We start from the raw sequence: 18,779 nt of genomic DNA, 5'->3' as shown, positions 1-18,779 counted from the left end.
CACCAAACCTCCAAATGGAGTTGATTGACCTCCAATGCAATGATGCACTGAGGGCAAAATATGCGGCAGTGGGTGCTGCGGAGTTCGCCCGTTTCCTCCCCGACACAATGCCCCAGCTGCGCATCCAGGCTGCTCAAACGTTGTCTATGTTTGGCAGCACATACCTGTGTGAACAACTGTTTTCTTTGATGAACCTGAACAAAACATCACACAGACGTCGACTTACTGCTGAACACCTCCACTCAATTCTGAGGATTTCCTCAGCTCATAGCCTTACCCCGAACATTGATGAACTTGTGGAAAAGATGGGACACCACCAAGTATCACCCTCAACCTCAAACAAGTGAACATTACTGTGCAATCACATATTTAGAGTTTTTACTCAGTTCAAGTTTAAAAGTTAAAGTTTAATATTTGTTTTCACTGCATGTTACTTCTCCTTAAACAAAGTGTTGTTTTTGATTAATAGATTTTTGCACTTTATTTTATTGTATTTCAATCCAATTATATTTTAAAAATATTTCAGTTGAGTGGATGATAGAAAATTGCTATTATTGTTTTTTTCTTTGAAGTAAATTTAGCCCACTTTTGCTAAAATAGAAAATATAGGCTACTGATGGTGCCTTGAATACCGGTTTCTTTCATTTAATGTTCATGTTATGGGGATTTTTATATAAAGGAAATTTGTCTTTTGTGTCTGTTGAAAATTAAAGATTACTGACAGAGCCATAAGAAAATATTGCTTTATTTATCTGATCATATTGGAATATATTTGTTAGGTTTTCAGTAGGTTCAATTAGGTTCACTAGACTATATGCGTCATTTAAAAATTTTTCAATGAACATTCGAACAGTCCGGCCCTCGGCTTGTAGCTAAATTTTTTATTTGGCCCTCCGTCCATTTGACTTTGACACCCCTGCTCTAGAGCATCCCAAACATGTTTAATTGGTAATTGTCTGGTGGGTATGCAGGCCATGGGAAAACAGGGATAAAAAAAAAATTGTGTACAGATCCTTGTGATATGGGGCCGTGCATTATCATGCTGAAACATGAGGTGATAGCGGCGGATTAATGGCACGACAATGGGCCTCAGGATCTCGTCACGGTATCGCTTTGCGTTCAAATTGCCATCGATAAAATGCAATTGTGTTCGTTGTCCGTAACTAATGCCTGCCCATACCATAACCCTACCGGCACCCTGGGACACTATGTTCACAAAGTTGACATTAGCAAACCGCTCGCCCACACAACGCCATACACGCTGTCTGCCATCTGCCCGGTACAGTTGAAACTGGGATTCATCCGTGAAGAGCACACTTCTCCAACATGCACCAGTGGCCATCGAAGGTGAGCAATTACCCACTGAAGTTGGTTACGACGCCAAACTGCAGTCAGTGCAAGACCCTAGTGAGGATGACGAGCTTCCAGACGAGTTTCTGACAGTTTGTGCAGAAATTCTTTGGTTGTGCAAACCCACAGTTTCATCAGCTGTCCGGGTGGATGGTCTCAGACGATCCCGCAGGTGAAGAAGCCGGATGTGGAGGTGCTGGGCTGGCGTTGTTATACATGGTCTTAGGTTGTGAGGCCGGTAGGGCGTAGTGCCAAATTATCTGAACAATGTTGGAGGCGGCTTATGGTAGAGAAATGTGACTCACCACCTGGATTCGGTCCTATGTAGCAAAATTTGAAATTACATTGGATAAAAGTAGAGACTCAGAGTTAGGAAATGCTATATCATACACTGCAGTTGAGGAACAATGGGAAAGTAATTCTGCTTTGAAAGTTGATAAACTTTAGAAAAAATGGCCCTTGAATGTTTTGATACACCCACTGAAGAGTTTTGCTTTGTCTACACCCATTCAGCATTGTTCACATCCTCATAAGCATTAGCCCCATGTCCACCCATCTCTTTAAGGATTCACATTAGTGGCCATTTGCTAAACAGAGTGAGTAGTGTAGTAAATAACCAAAGATTTCAAGACTTCAAGTGGTAAAAGTGGTTGCCTACAATAAGGAAAAAACTCTAGGTAAAAATACACTTTATCTTGGCCTATATCCTAATCTGACTTTGGTGCAGGACATGTTGTTCTTCACATTACCGTCTCTGGTAAACACACACTATATCAAATAAAATCTATGTTTATTTGTCACATGCACAGGATACAGAAGGTGTACACGGTACAGTGAAATGGTTACTTACATATTTGCATAGTAGCAATATCAAAAATAGTAAGTGTCCAGATACAAATGTTTTAAAATTATTAGATGATGCTTACCCAGACACACTTGTCTAAATTGATGGGTCATGTGAAAGAAATGCTATAACCAACCCCCAGTCACTATTGTCTAGACATATACACATGTTCATGAAATACAATAGATGGCCATAATAACCCCCAGACACACCTGACTAACATGATTTGTCATGTAATCGTCTGGAGAAGTGAAGTATTTTATGTAGACATGTAGCTAGCTAGATAAACAATGAACCGGCATAATCCCAAATACTACTACCACCAATACAAACTGATTGTCATAGCTGTAGTATGAATCTGCAGATAGCTAAAGCTAACCAACTAGGTTCAGTGTTAGCTAGCTAGCTAACATTAGGCTATAACTAGCAATGCACATTTTCTTTTTCTGATTAGAATAATATTACTACACTATACACGTAATGTTAGCTAGCGAGCCAGGAAGCTAACGTTCGCTAGCTAGCTAACAGTATGCTTTAACTTGCAATGAAAATTACTTTCTGACAAAATTAGGAATGTATAATATCTGAAAATGTAGCTAGACTCTTACCCATATACATGGATGAATGCTTCACGGCAGACTGGAACCATTTAACTCCGTTTTGATGGTAGCTACATCTTGTTTGGCCAGCGTTGTGTCAAGTCATTCCGGTTCACACTGACCGTGGCGTGTACAGAAAGTAGCCCATCACAACTTTTTCCAAATGATCTGTCGATTGCGCCTGCTAAATTCAGGGCATCGATGTTGATGAGTAAATTAGCAAAACTTTTGTAGTTCTCGATGGCTAACGTTATATCTTTTAAAAAAGCAGCGAAAGAAAGGATTATCAATCAATCAATCAAATGTATTTATAAAGTTATTTTTACATCAGCCAATGTCACGAAGTGTTGTACAGAAACCCAGCCTAAAACCCCAAACAGCAAGCAATGCAGATGTAGAAGTACAGTGGCTAGGAAAAACTCCCTAGAAAGGCCAGAACCTAGGAAGCAGGCTCTGAGGGGTGGCCAGTCCTCTTCTGGCTGTGCCGGGTGGAGATTTTAACAGTGCATGGCCAAGATGTTCAAACGTTCATAGATGACCAGCAGGGTCAGATAATAATAATCACAGTGGTTGTAGAGGGTGCAACAGGTCAGCACCTCAGGAGTAAATCTCAGTTGGCTTTTCATAGCCGATCATTCAGAGTTAGAGACAGCAGGTGCGGTAGAGAGAGTCCAAAACAGCAGGTCCGGGACAAGGTAGCACGTCCTGTGAACAGGTCAGGGTTCCATAACCGCAGGCAGAACAGTTAAAAATGGAGCAGCAGCATAACCAGGTGGACTGGGGACAGCAAGGAGTCATCAGGCCAGCTAGTCCTGAGGCATGGTCCTAGGGCTTAGGTCCTCCGAGAGAAAGAGAGAGAAGGAGAGAAAGAGAGATTTAGAGGGAGCATTCTTAAATTCACAGAGGACACCGGATAAGAAAGGACAAATACTTCAGATATAACAGACTGACCTTACCCCCCCGACACAAACTATTGCAGCATACATACTGGAGGCTGAGACAGGAGGGGTCGAGAGACACTGTGGCCCCATCCGACGATACCCCCGGACAGGGCCAAACAGGCAGGATATAACCCCACCTACTTTGCCAAAGCACAGCCCCCTCACCACTAGAGAGTATCTTCAACCACCAACTTACTACCCTGAGAGAAGGCCGAGTATAGCTCACAAAGATCTCCACCACGGCACAACCCGAGGGGGGCGCCAACCCGAACAGGAAGATCACGTCAGTGACTCAACCCACTCAAGTGACGCACCCCTCCTAGGGACGGCATGGAAGAGCACCAGTAAGCCAGTGACTCAGCTCCCGTAATAGGGTTAGAGGCAGAGAATCCCAGTGGAGAGAGGGGAACCGGCCAGGCAGAGATAGCAAGGGCGGTTCATTGCTCAAGTGCCTTTCCGTTCACCTTCACACCCCTGGCTCAGAATACACTCAATCATAGGACCTACTGAAGAGATGAGTCTTCAATAAAGGTTGAGTCTGCATCTCTCACATGGATAGGCAGACCATTCCATAAAAATGAAGCTCTATAGGAGAAAGCCCTGCCTCCAGCTGTTTGCTTAGAAATTCTAGGGACAGTAAGGAGCCCTGCGTCTTGTGACTGTAGCGTATGTGTAGGTATGTACGGCAGGACCAAATCGTAAAGATAGGTTCAGGAGCAAGCCCATGTAATACTTAGTAGGTTAGCAGTAAAATCTTGAAATCAGCCCTAGCCTTGACAGGAAGCCAGTGTAGAGAGGCTAGCACTGGAGTAATATGATCAAATTTGTTGGTTCTAGTCAAGATTCTAGCAGCCGTGTTTGGCACTAACTGAAGTTTATTTAGTGCTTTATCTGGGTAGCCAGAAAAGTAGAGCATTGCAGTAGTCTAATCTAGAAGTGACAAAAGCATGGATACATTTTTCTGCATCATTTTCAGATTTTTGCAATGTTACAAAGATGGAAAAAGCTGTCCTTGAACTATTGTTGATATGTTCGTCAAATGAGAGATCAGGGTCCAGAGTAACGCCGACACATACTTAGCAGCTCATGTTATAGACAGAAGCATGCTACATGACGGACCATTCCAAACTCATCTCCCGGGATGTTCAGCCCATCCATTATCTCAGCCAATCATGGCTAGCGGGAAGGTTCCTGGCTTTTTCCGTCGCTAAAACCAACTAGGCTCGTAATTTAACAAATTGATTCATATTTACATATGGAATACAAGTTTGTTATTAAGGTTCACATGCCTCTCCTGTGAAGTAGTGACATGCGACATACGCCTAGCTTCCTGAAACGGGTCACAATTAAACATTAGTGCCATTTGCACGCTCCCTCAAAACTTGAAACAACTGTGGCATTGTGTTGTGTGACAAAACTGCACATTTTAGAGTGGCCACAAGGTGCACCTGTGTAATGATCATGCTGTTTAATCAGGTGGATGGATTATGTTGGCAAAGAAGAATTGCTCAGTAACAGGGATGTAAACAAACATTTTAGAGAAATAAGCTTTTTGTGTGTATGAAACATTTCTGGAATCTTTTATTTCAGCTCATGAAACATGAGCCCAACACTTTACATGTTGCGTTTATATTTTTGTTCAGTGTAATTAAACAAAACTTGAGAAAATCTTCAAGGAAGAATGAGATAAAATCCCCAAATCCAGATGTGCAAAGCTGATACAGACATACCCAAGACTACTCAAAGCTGTAATCGCAGCCAAAGGTGCTTCATCAAAGTATTGACTCAGGGGTATGAATACTTATGTAAATGAGATATTTCTGTATTTCATTTTCAATAAATGTGCATAAATTCTAAAATCATGTTTTCACTTTGTCATTATGGGGTATTGTGTGTAGATGGTTGAGATACAACTCATTATAACCCATTTTGAATTCAGGCTGTTAACATAACAAAATGTGGAATAAGTTAATCGGTATGAATACTTTCTGAAGGCACACAGAACATACAGAACATGCACATTTGCTTTTCTTTCAAAATTGATTGAACTATCTATAAAGTTTTCAGCTTGGCTCACTTTGTTGCAATGTCATCAGGCTGTTATTGTAAATCAAGAAATGTGTCCTTTATAGACATTCCTGGTTACGTAAATGTTAAATCAATTAATGAATACATAAATACTAAAAGTAAGAAGAAATGGACCGATGTTTGATCTCTGTCCTTCCGCATCCCTTTCCAGGACATCAAGCACAAAGTGCCTGCCATGGAGGCAGCCTGTAAAACAGCCACCCGCACCGCCCAACTGCTGACCAAGGACACACCCCCGGATGAGGTCTCAACGATGCTGGCTGTCATGGCTTCTATCAAGGAGGAGATGAGCAAGGTGACCATCCATCTCACCTGTTCCTGTTCGAATTGTTCAAAATTGCATCTTTCCCTCCTCGTTTCCTTGGCATAATCATTGATCAGATATTACTAGATTGCTGAAAGTTATTTACTGGAAGCCCTGCTTTCACCTAGCCAACTTTGTTGGATCAGTGATTACCTCTGTCTATCACCTAGTCTTTCCAATCAGCCATGCCTCTCCAGATGACCTTAACACTCCCTCTCTCCCTGTGCCCTCCTTCCACCAGATAAGGGAGAGGTGTCTGCCGCTGCTGCGGGAGGCCCAGTCACTGCTTCCCCCTCTGGAGGAGATGGAGAAGAACATCACAGGGTTCTACCAGGCTCTGGAGAAGGCTAGCCACATCACCTGCTCCAGGGACTCAGAGGCCCCCGGGGACTTCAAACAGAAATGCCAAGTGAGATCAGGAGGGTCAGGGATTGAATAGAATGAGTGATGAAACGTGCTTGAGGGATTAGGTTTTGGTTGCCGTTCAAAGTGTTAGACCGACTTCTACATAAGCAAAACATAATTCTACATACGTCTCATATATGAAGAACCTAAGACACTGTGCTGTTACGTTTTATTAAAACATTATTTTACCCGTTAGTTAACACTACTTAATTGCCTAATTAGTTAACATGAACAAATTGCTTAATTTACCCATTTATGTTATTACTAGTAACCCAAAGTCTCTAAACTCTACTACCCTGGTTCTGCCTTTCCAGGAGCTGGTGACCTTCACCCAGAGCTGTAAGAAGTGTCTGACAGTGATTGAGAAGAACCATCAGGGCATCCAGAGAACCCTGGACAGCAGTAAGACCCTACAGCACATGGACATGGCCCTGCTGCAGAAGAGAGTTGTTGACCTGCAGGCGTCCTCACAGGTACTAGACATGACTGTACATGGCACTGCAGGCTTCACGGTTAGGTTAGAGCTGTGTGTGATTTTGGAAAGGAATGAATAAACATAATCGATCTTGATCAATCAATCAATCATGGGGGTTTTGACAGAGGAAACGTGTGTAGCGCACTGTATAATGTGAGGGAGAGAGCGCCTGAATGATGTAGCCACGCTATACAGAATGTTCAAATCAATTCAATATAACTTTACTGTCCCTGAAGGACATGATGGTGATGATGAGACTGCTTGTGAGTATGTCTGTATTTGTGTGTCACAGGCCATGATCAAGGAGTCCACTGACTGGAGGAAACACATGGAGGCCAACAGCAGCTTAATGAAGAGGTTTGATGAGTCCCGTGTCGAGCTGGAGAAGGTGCTCAAGGTGGCTCAGGCCTCTCTGATGGAGAGAGGCCACCCAGAAGACCTGCTCAGAAAACACACAGTAAGACAAGAGCTTGCTCATGGATAGGACCAGGGTTTTAGATGTTGTTTGATCTGGACTTAGCCTGGTCCCAGATCTGTTTGTGCGACCTTGCCAACTCTTATGTTTAATGTTTGGCATGACAATGGCTGCACACTTGGCTGCACAGCACAAACAGACCTGGACCAGGCTAATCTTGACTAGGGAATCAGTAGATAAGGGGAGGAGGGGTAGGATCATAAGGAAAATCTCAGTGACAAATATTTGTCAATATTTGCAGGAGTTCTTTGGGCAGTTGGATCAGCGGGTCCTCAATGCGTTCCTGAAAGCGTGTGATGAGTTGACAGACATCCTGCCAGAGCAGGAGCAGCAGACTCTGCAAGAGACAGTCAGGAAACTGCACAAACACTGGAAGGTTGGTGCCATGTTGACAAAAAGGACAAGTACTAGCTATCATAATCATTCAAAGCCTATCAAATTCCTCTTCAATGTCTTGTGCACTTCGTCAGTCCTGGATAGATCTTCATTGTATTGTATAGTATGTTCAGGTTAACAGTGAGACTGAAAGAGTCCCTCACTCTTTCCTTCTTTCCCTCCCTCCCTCACTCCCTCCCTCTTTCCTTCCCTCCCTCTCTCAGGATGTCCAGACAGAGGCGCCCTACCATCTGCTGCAACTGAAGGTAGAGGTGGAGGGAAGCAAGCTGATGGTCTCCCTTCAGGAGTGTCAGTCAGAGCTGACCAGGGAGAACAGACACCTGGCTGGCATGGGGAGCGAGAGGCTGGTCAAGGAACACAGGGTGAGACGGGTTGATGGCTGTGGTCTCCATCCTGATCTAATAGTGATCTCTATTCCATGGTGCAACTCCGTTTGCTTTGCCAAGATCACATGATCTGGCCCATATCAGGCAGTGAATGTGTGGGGACTGTCACTCTACCCTGTAGAATAAAATCTATCACAATCACAGTGCTGGTCCACAGTGCATATTTCAGAAATTGCATTTCATGACATAAGTTATTGTTTGATGATTGTCAATGTATTTGGCACTTGATGTCTCCCTGTGATAGAGTTTGTCACGTTAACAATGTACCTTTCTGCAGGGCTTCTTCAGAGAGAAGGGTCCTCAGTCTCTGTGTGAGAAGAGACTACAGCTGATGGAGGAACTGTGTCAGAAGCTCCCGGACAGAGACCCAGCCCACCAGACTCTGGACAGCTCTAAGAAGGCATACTCTGAACTCCGGGAGGAGATAGACAGCACCCATCACAAATTGATGCATCACCCTGACAAGTGGAAGGACTTTAACACTAGGTAATAAGGCCTCACAAACGATGCTGATCCAAGACTGTCATGATGATGATTTGTATGATCTTATTAATCATCATAACGTATCATTTTGTTTTGTTTTTGTTTCAAGTCCAAGGACCTTTTCTGCCTTTTCGTAGTCACTCATTACTCACTATCCATATTTATGCACTGACTAATAACAAAACAGTGGCGTCAATTGGGTTTGGCAGAGTATGGCAGTTGCCATACCGTAGCGTAGCTCAACACCAACAATTTAAAATAGGCTACTGAAATCATTCCAATCCTGATTAAAAAGGGAAATGCAGTTTAGCGGATAGAAGGGCAGGCTTTTTTCTGGCTGGCTGAGCGGGTGGGACGTCTTTAGAGCGCATCGAGTCGAGGCATCTGCTGTGAACAGCGCAACTTTTCTCTTAAAACAGTGCAGAGGTGGAAGATGGCTGTAGATGGCTAGGTAACTGCTGTTTGACTTCACATGAAACTAAACTAGAGTTTTTAATCCCGGCACTAAACTAGTGAGCAGCAGCAGCTAATTGCTGTATGTTTGTAGAATGATAAATCCCCTAATATCGACTGAAGGGAACGAGGCTAGGTGATAGTGGCTGTAGTAAATGTTGCTTGTTTTCGCTGTTTTAGAATGTTTAAATTGTGTAGAAATACATTAAATGAGCTTAAAAAATGTATTGGGTGGGGGGATCCCCCCTTCCTCAACCACCCCCACCCTGTCACTTTGCCATACCCTAGGTTTAGCTGAAATGACGCCACTGTAACAAACCACTAATCTATTTACTATTTAAACCTAATGAAAACTGAAATATTGGGTAGATATACAGTATGATCATACTTTGCCCATCTTCATCCCAGGTTCTCTGAGCTGTCAGCCTGGCTGTCATCTAAAGAGAGCCAACTCAGACTGCTGAGGAAGCGAGCCAATGACCCCAGCAAGTACGGACAGGTCAAGTCCACCATTACAGTAAGTTGGAGTCCCCCTGTGTGTACGACAATGCATATACTTTATGTTTTAAAGACATCAGGGTCGTGTTCATTAGGAACCAAACTGACATAAATGGACTAAAACAGGGAGGGACTACCTGGACTTTCCTTTTCAAAATGTTTTTCAATGGTGCGCCCTACTCATTATGACCCTGTTGAGCTAAATACACTGTACAGAACAGTAACCATTGACACCTTACTCTCCCTTCTCCAGGAGCTGAGGAACGATGCAGAGCTGCAGGAGGGGAACCTGGGCTGGCTAAAATCCCGTCTGGCTGTGCTGATAGAGATCTCCTCTGAGACAGATGCACAGAGGCAGGCTGGGGCCCTGAATAAACTTTCCACCAACTTCAAGGGCCTCCTCTTCTATCTAACTGAGGTAAGGAAATTAAGTTTGGGAAGGGCATTACATTACATAAGGTTTGTTCCACCTCAAAAAGCACAAAGAATAAGAGTTTTGACACCCAGTAGCTCAGATTGTTTGTAGTATGTAGTTAGAAACAGATTTTAAAAAAAGAAGCTAATAGCAGGAACAGCACCATCTGTTGGTCAGAACCTGGTGAAATCAGGATTTAGGATGGGACATAAACCTAACAACTTCAATTACTAATTTCTCATTTCTCTGAAGATGGGAAAAAACATCACCAAATTCACTGAGAATAGATTACATAGGTTGAAGAAGCAATACTCCAAGCCGCAGCTCCATACTACTTGTCAGACATAGAGAACTGATACTGTATACTGGCTTTTATGGTGGGATTGGCATGGGGGGTCCGTTGGTGGCTTTTGTACATTTATTTTGAATTCCTCAAGTCTTACTCATTGTTAAAAAAAGTTAGTTACAAATCAGATGTTATGTACTATATTTGTTGAATAGTATATGAATCCTATCAATTGAAATTGCTAATTTGGGTGCAATCAATTAGATTCATTTCTCACACATCAAGTTATATTTAAACAAAATAACGTTGCATAAATGCTAATCGTATGGGTTTTTAACTAAATAATTGATTTCAGAACAGTCTGAGGTATTGGGTGTCATGTCTTGCTGAAATGGCATGGAAAGACCCATAACTTACTTACTTAGGTCTCGTCGTCCCAGGTACTGTAGGACATAGGGCTGCAACCATAGTCAGAATTGCATGTAGAACTCTATGGCTGCAACACTCTTCTGTCGCTGAAGTCTGTCTTTTGCAACAGTTTGTCCCATGAGAAGCCTATCTCCTCCAGATTGACATTAGTGATCCTCATTACAGGTCCTAGCAGTGTCTATCTGGATCAATCCTGGAGCTTAATTATTCTATTAAATATAGTCTGTCTTATTGAAGAATAGTCTAATATAAATCAACATGTTGTAAACCAGGTAGCCAGCGCTGTAGCATAACCCTTGTCCGGGCCACACAGTCAGAACCACAGCATTATATTGCACCCACATTCCTGATACTCTCCCTCTGTGGTTTCATCATCGATCCACTACTATCACTACCTTAAGGTGATATGTTATCAATTGTTTGGGTCGGCTAGGGTTCCTTATCACTGAGTGAGGCTGTTTCGCTTTCCTCTGTGTTGTCTCCAAGCCTGTTTTACCAACTTACATTGTCCTTATACCAAGAGTTGTTGAATATATTTTCTTCTTTAGTTTGCTCCACTGTTCTTGCACCTTGGTTTGAATGCGAGGTATCTCAGTAATTTTTGGTGTCTAAGTCATGTTTGTCCATGTTAAAGTCCTGCATTTGTTTTGTTTGGAAATGGGAATTCAATAAAAAAATAAAAAAATATTCTCTTGTGTTTTTGTCTCCCAGTCTGAGAAGTTGGTGCTGGCGGTGGGGGACTGTGTGCAGTTCAGGGAGGAGGTGCGTGGTACGCTGGATGAGCTGGTGCAGGGTCAGCAGGAGGTACACCAGGAAGTGACCAGGATACTGGACTCTGAGACCGTCAGGGAGGCCCAGCAACTGCTCCAGGTTCACCAGGTAAGTCGGACTGGAGTGGAGCACCACTGGCTGTCTATGTTAGATGGATAACTGGCCGCACATTGCTTCTGATTAGATTGAGCTATTCTCAAAGGTTTATGCGATGTAAAAAGATTGAGTTGGAGCAACAAACGTTGCCCTGGCTGTTGGAACTTTACATTGTATTCATTAAAGAAAATTATGTTTTTTGTGGTTGTTGGAAATGTCATTTTTCTTGTCATACTGAACAGTCGATGCATTCTTTTTTCAAACAGTAATACAGTATATGACATGTAAAGCATCTGCATGACATTCCAACACTTACACCTTGATTGTCTCTTGTCTGTGTGCAGCAACAGCTGAAGCGTCTGCGGATGAAGAGAAAGGATGTGCAGCAGCAGATCACCAGGGGCCATCAGCTACAGGCTGAGGAGGGGCTGGGGGAGACCTTACAGCAGGACCTACAGAGTCTGGAGACAACACTCAGCAAGATGGACCACACCATGGACTCACAGGAGCAGGAGTTAGAGGTGACCTCTCTCACCAGAATGTACTGTCTGGGGTTATTGGAAATCCTCTTGCACAGTGTTCCAGAGCCTTAGGGTCAGTTTCCTAGACACAGATTAACCTTAGTTCTGGACTTAAAAGCGTATTTAATTGAGATTGTCCATTAAAAGTGCTTCTTAGTCCAGGACTATCTTTACCTGTGGTATTTTTGCTGTGGATTAAAAACAACCTGTCTACTCAAGATGTAACAATGCAGACCATATCAGGGTGTTAATAAGTGTACTGAACGTCCCCATTTGTTCATCTGTCTATTACCTGTGTGTCCCTGTTTGTCCCCAGGTGTCAGGGTGTCTGTGTATTGAATGTCTCTGTTTGTCCCCCAGGTGACCCTGTCTTCGTGGCAGGAGTTTGACAGCCAGCAGAGGGTAGTGCAGGAGTTTGTTACAAGGGCCCGCTCTGTCGTGGACAGAGACCTCAACTACAGCAGCCCAGAGAGCCTGGCTACTGATCTGGACCAGGCCAGGGTGAGTGAGAAGTACATTTTGTGAACATTTTAGTGTGGCATTTGACACTTTTGAAGGATAGTTGACAGTTGTCAGGGCTGTATCATGTCTTTACATCAAAGGTTTGCTATTCGGGCTACATGTTGAGATGTGACATTAAGATTTTAAAACCTTTCAAGAATAATTCAACTTAGTCATATCACAACGGGTCAGTCACATTCTGACTCTCACATTCTCCATTGTCATAACAGGTCCTTTTAAAGCAGAGTGACGCAGAAGCCTCCACGGTGAACACCTTGTTAAGGAAAGCAGCAGAGATCCAGCTCGGCCCAAAGAACAGCACCCTGCTACAGAAGCAAGCCCGCTCCCTCAGTGAACAACTGGACAAAGTGGAGGCTGGCCTCAAGAAAGAGTAATACAACACCTCCTAGTCGAGGTTCTGATCTGGGCCTGTATTCATAAACGCTCTCATAGTAGGAGTGCTAATCTAGAATCAGTTTTGTCTTTTAGATAATAATGATTAGCATTACATGGACAAGGAGAACATGACCCTAGATCAGCACTTCTACTCTGAGAGACTTTATGAATACAGGCCCTGAGTGCTATTTGTTGTGTTGTCTACCTACACTGTTTTATTATATTAGTGGTTCACATCTGGTTTTCCCTCAAGACCCAAATTGAACCGGGTTGTCTCAGTCGCGACCCAATATTCGCATCACATTTTCATTCAATTTTTATGCACTGGGAAAGATAGTGTACTATTTTGACAGTAAATGTAAATAATTCCATAGTAATCATATTCTGAATGAAGAACATTGTTAAACTCACTGGTTTGAGACCACAAAATCAACAAAATATGCTTATATTGAAAATACGATGATTGAAGAAAAATTGTTTTCAGAGATTAAATGATTGTAAAATGTAGTTTCATTATAATTTCTACACACATTATACGTGTTATTAGTCATGAAAGTTCAGACCGAGTATTTTTTCATCCCAGCAAAAAAATACATAAATATAAAGTCTGACACCTGCGACCTATTCAAAACCTCCCGGTCTACCAGCTGAGAATCACTGAGCTAAATGAATCGTTCTCCTTTTCAAGTGTCAAGGCTCTTGATGGGATGAAGACTCAGTGGGACCGGTTCGGGACAGAGTTTGAGGCCTTCTCCTCGTGGATCTCTGAGAAGGAGAAAGAGCTGGATGCTCTAAAGAGGTCTGCTGCTCCACTTGGACAACAGATCAACACAGTCCAGGTACTGTCAGCAGCCTCTGCATTTCATGTATGTTTCAGCACGTTTTCCCTAGACGGTATGCACCACATGTTGATTGCTTAGAAGATTTTCCATCTTTGATCCAAATCAGGGACAGATCATTTCAACAGAGCACTCATAACTTAACTTGAATGACCCCATTCCAACAGTAAAACCTTTGTTTATTGATCTGACATTTGAGAAAAGTGATAATGAATCAACGTTAGCATTTAGTCGCCTAACAATCTCTATCCTACCCTCTCCTCCCAGGCGGTGGGTGTGGAGCTGGGGGACAGGGCGGAGGTGTTCTCCCAGCTAGAGGCAGACTCCCAGGCTCTGGCCCAGTTTATCTCCTCTGGTGAGGCAGCCCGCATCAAGGCCCGGCTCACCCAGATTGGCAGGTACTGATTTGTGGATGTTTTTACCTACCTTGGTTGAATGCACTGACTGTAAAAATCTAAATGCGATGTAAATGTGCATTTATCTGGATAAGAGCATCTGCTAAGTTACAGAAATGTTCATGTAATGTTTTTAACAAAAATATTTGTTTCGTAAGCAGCATGAGTCGATGGCGGTACAGGCTGGTGGCGGTGGTGTAATGGTGTGGGGAATGTTTTCCTGGCACACGTTAGGTCCCTTGATACCAATTGAGCAATGTTTGAACGCCACACCTTGTACAATCCATTCCCCAAAGAATATACAGTAGGGCGGTTCTGGACGCAAAAGGTGGTCCGACCTGGTACTACACTGAGTGTACAAAACATTAGTACATTCATAAAATTGAGTTGCACCCGTTTTGCTCTCAGAACATCGTCAATTCGTTGGGGCATGGACTCTACAAGGTGTCGAAAGCGTTCCACAGGGATGCGGGCCCATGTTGACTCCAATGCTTCCCACAGTTGTGTCAAGTTGGATACCCTTTGGGTGGTGGACTATTCTTGATACACACTGGAAACTGTGAGCATGAAGAAACCCAGCAGCGTTGCAGTTCTTGGCACACTCATACCAGTGAGCCTGACACCTACTACCATACCCCGTTCAAAGGCACTTACATCTTTTGTCTTGCCCATACACCCTCTGAATGGCACACATACACAATCCATGTCTCAATTGTCTCAAGGCTTCAAAATCCTTCTTTAACCTGTCTCCTCCCCTTCATCTACACTGATTGAAGTGGATTTAACAAGTGACATCAATAAGGGATCATAGCTTTCAACTGGATTCACCTGGTCAGTCTATGTCATGGAAAGAGCAGATGTTCCTAATGTTTTATACACTCAGTGTAGATGGGTATACCTAATATACTGGCCACTGAGTATATATTGCCATCTTGTTCTGGAACCTTTTACAAGCATTTCGCTACACCCGCGATAACATCTGCTAAGCACGTGTATGTGACCAATAAAATGGGATTTGATTTGATTTGAACCTATGTGTTTACCTTTTACGTTGTGCTACAAAAAGTAGCTGAGTATTATCTTTTCATCTTCAGGTACTGGGAGGAGCTGAGAGAGAGTGTAGACCAGTTAAATGGACAGCTACAGGAGAGCTCCTCCACACAGCACCGCTTCCACACCAGCCTTGAAGAGGTACGACTGACAGAAAGAGTCTTGGTTACTTCGAGTCACCTCGGGAGAACGAGACACCACTGCTGGAATTACCACTAGCTACCTATATGTCACCTCTAGAATCAATTAAAATATCCCTTAAAAGGATACTTCGGGATTTTGCCATGGAGGCCTTTAATCTGCTTCCACAGAGTCAGATGAACTCGTGGATACCATTTTTATGTCTCTGTGTCCAGCATGAAGGACGTTAGAGGTAGTTTCGTGAGCCAATGCTAACTAGCGTTAGCGCAATGACTAGACGTTTATGGGTATCTGCTGACTCTGGGGAAGTAGATAAAGGGCCTCATTGCCAAAATCCCGAAGTATCCCTTTAAAGGTGTTGGAGCAGATGATGAATGTCAAAGTCAATGATTTTCTGAATTATTTTAATTAAAGGCCCAAACAACTCTTGGTGATCTCCACGAGAAACTGGACCATCCTGTCACTTCCTGTACCTCCTCGTCAGAGACCTACAAAGGACTCCAGAACCACATGGTATGTCTTTCATTCACACTGGTTTCATCATTACGATATACTGACTGTATCTTACTAACTACTTATTTAATTACTTACTTAGGCTAGTTCATTATCTTAATTTCATTTCAGACATAAGACCACAATTGACTCCCTCTACTGTTTCTTCTCCTCGGAGATACACATTTTTAGCTTTAAGGTTGTACATTCAGATCATCTCCCTGGCACACTGCCACCTATGAGGTTCTGCCATTTGACTGGCAATATTGTCTCGCTGTCTTTTCCCTAGTGTTGTATTTGCAGCGCTATATATAATATATGGTGTTGTATTAGTAAAATGTTCCATTTCATTATGTGGTTCTTGCTTTCTATCCCCCAGGATGTGTGCCAGAGCTTGGAGAGGCTGAAGGCAGCCTTCTTGTCCCTGTCTGCTGGGGCACGTAGACTCAGTGACAGGGAGCAGGCTGAGAGGGCCGTGGCTGCTCTACAGACCAGCTACGACCAGAGTCTACGGCAGGCCAAGGACAAACAGAACACACTGGAGAAACTGCTGTTTCTATGGCAAAAGTAGGAAGGCTGGGCTGGAGGGAGACATTTTGGGCAGGTTTTCCGGACACAGATGATGCATAGTCCTCGATTAAAAGCATCTAAAGAACCTCCATTGAAAGTGCTTTTTAGTCTAAAACTAGGCTTAGTATGAATCCGGGAAACTGGGCTTTTAGCTCTGAAACGCTAGTTTTTGTACATTTTTTAAGTGTCCCTCTTGTTCTTAAAGGCCCAGTGCAGTCAAACACATGTTTTATACAGTTGAAGTCGGAAGTTTACATACACCTTAGACAGATACATTTAAACTCAGTTTTTCACAATTCCTGACATTTAATCCCAGTAAAAATTCCCTGTTTTAGGTCAGATAGGATCACCACTTTATTTTAAGAATGTGAAATGTCAGAATAATAGTAGAGAGAAAAGTACGATCTTTGTCCCCATGTGCAGTTGCAAACCATAGTCTGGCTTTTTTATGGCGGTTTTTGAGCAGTGGCTTCTTCCTTGCTGAGCGGTCTTTCAGGTTATGTCGATATAGGACTCGTTTACTTTGGATATAGATACTTTTGTACCTGTTTCCTCCAGCATCTTCACAAAGTCCTTTGCTGTTGTTCTGGGATTGATTTGCACTTTTCGCACCAAAGTATGTTCATCTCTAGGAGACAGAACACGTCTCCTTTCTGAGCGGTATGACGGCTGCGTGGTTCCATGGTGTTTATACTTGCGTACTATTGTTTGTACAGATGTACGTGGTACCTTCAGGCGTTCGTAAATTGCTCCCAAAGATGAAGCAGACTTGTGGAGGTCTACAATGTTTTTTCTGAGGTCTTGGCTGATTTCTTTTGATTTTCCCATGATGTCAAGCAAAGAGGCACTGCGTTTGAAGGAAGGGGTTGAAATACATCCACAGATACACCTCCAATTGACTCAAATGTTGTCAATTAGCCTATCAGAAGCTTCTAAAACCATGGAATTTTCTAAGGTGTTTAAAGGCACAGTCAACTTAGTGTATGTACACTTCTGACTCACTGGAATTGTGAAATAATCTGTGTGTAAACAATTGTTGGAAAAATTACTTGTATCATGCACAAAGTAGCTGTCCTAACCGACTTGCCAAAACTATAGTTTGTTAACAAGAAATTTGTGGAGTGGTTGAAAAACGAGTTTTAATGACTCCAACCTAAGTGTATGTAAACGTCTGACTTCAACTGTATATATTTCCACCCTGAGGTTGGAATAGGGCTGTTGCAGTGACCGTATTACCGCCACACCGGCAGTCACGAGTCATGAAGGAGGTAAAATTCCACGTGACCGTTTATTCACGGTAATTAGGCTTCTCCAAGCTCGGATGCTGCTGGTGGTCATTAGTAGCCTACCAAACTTGCTAACTGCCTGGTACTCAGCACTCTATTGTCCCTCTAATCACTCTGACATCAAATAAACGAACAACTAAACGTGACTACGTGGTGCACAAACACAAAACACAAACAATATCCCACAAAACACAGGTGGGGAAATAGCTACCTAAATATGATCCCCAATCAGAGGCAACGATAAACAGCTGCCTCTAATTGGGAACCACATTAGCACCAACATAGAAACAGATATACTAGATCACCCCCTAGTCACCTACTACACCATAGAGAACCAAGGGCTCTCTACGGTCAGGGCGTGGCACACGGGAAAAGCGTCCGCCATTCGCTATTTAATTACATAGATGACATGGTTTTTTTTCCCGCTGACCCTGTTTTGAGACAGGTGCATGATAATGGTCCATTCTAAATCAAAACAAATTTCACACATATATTATTTAGTATACGTAAAGACAATAATTAAGAATAGTCTGATGGGTGACAATATTAGCCTATCACTTATATATTATCACTTGTGAATGATGCCCAGCATAAGAAACAATACGTTTTTTCCCGTCTTTTTCTAATCATAGTCATGTAGCCTAGCCCATAGGCCTATATGTTTTAATAAGGTTCTTAAAACGCCTTAAAATTAAGCACATTAATCCGCTTTTCAAGGGGTGTAGAGCCCAAGTGGCATACAAAAGCAGCGCGTGAGTTTCAAGTTTGGGGAAGATAATTTTCACCATAAAAATGCACCTTTTTAATAAAAGCATTACATGCATAATTGCATTTGCTGTCACTTTTGATAATGGTGTTTTCCACAAATGGAACATTTGCGCTTATAGCCGAATA

General features: G+C 42.8%; 1 protein-coding gene across 7 annotated transcripts in view; it reads left to right on the top strand.

Annotated features, from left to right (window-relative positions):
• syne1b (spectrin repeat containing, nuclear envelope 1b) overlaps nt 1-18,779 on the top strand; it is a 145,692-nt gene that overhangs the window by 24,527 nt on the left and 102,386 nt on the right. For all 7 annotated transcript variants that reach the window (XM_071365255.1, XM_071365258.1, XM_071365251.1 and 4 more), the window contains 18 exons: nt 5,974-6,117; nt 6,368-6,535; nt 6,846-7,004; nt 7,299-7,463; nt 7,723-7,857; nt 8,081-8,239; nt 8,541-8,749; nt 9,608-9,716; nt 9,951-10,115; nt 11,539-11,706; nt 12,039-12,220; nt 12,581-12,716; nt 12,947-13,107; nt 13,801-13,951; nt 14,219-14,349; nt 15,441-15,537; nt 15,952-16,050; nt 16,409-16,596. In XM_071365255.1, coding sequence (XP_071221356.1) covers nt 5,974-6,117; nt 6,368-6,535; nt 6,846-7,004; nt 7,299-7,463; nt 7,723-7,857; nt 8,081-8,239; nt 8,541-8,749; nt 9,608-9,716; nt 9,951-10,115; nt 11,539-11,706; nt 12,039-12,220; nt 12,581-12,716; nt 12,947-13,107; nt 13,801-13,951; nt 14,219-14,349; nt 15,441-15,537; nt 15,952-16,050; nt 16,409-16,596 — 2,726 coding nt within the window. The remainder of the gene's footprint in view (nt 1-5,973; nt 6,118-6,367; nt 6,536-6,845; nt 7,005-7,298; nt 7,464-7,722; nt 7,858-8,080; nt 8,240-8,540; nt 8,750-9,607; nt 9,717-9,950; nt 10,116-11,538; nt 11,707-12,038; nt 12,221-12,580; nt 12,717-12,946; nt 13,108-13,800; nt 13,952-14,218; nt 14,350-15,440; nt 15,538-15,951; nt 16,051-16,408; nt 16,597-18,779) is intronic.

This window comes from Salvelinus alpinus, chromosome 25 (genome assembly GCF_045679555.1).
Source record: "Salvelinus alpinus chromosome 25, SLU_Salpinus.1, whole genome shotgun sequence".
NCBI classification, from domain to species: Eukaryota; Metazoa; Chordata; class Actinopteri; order Salmoniformes; family Salmonidae; genus Salvelinus; species Salvelinus alpinus.
This window is presented reverse-complemented; position numbering and strand designations above follow the sequence as displayed.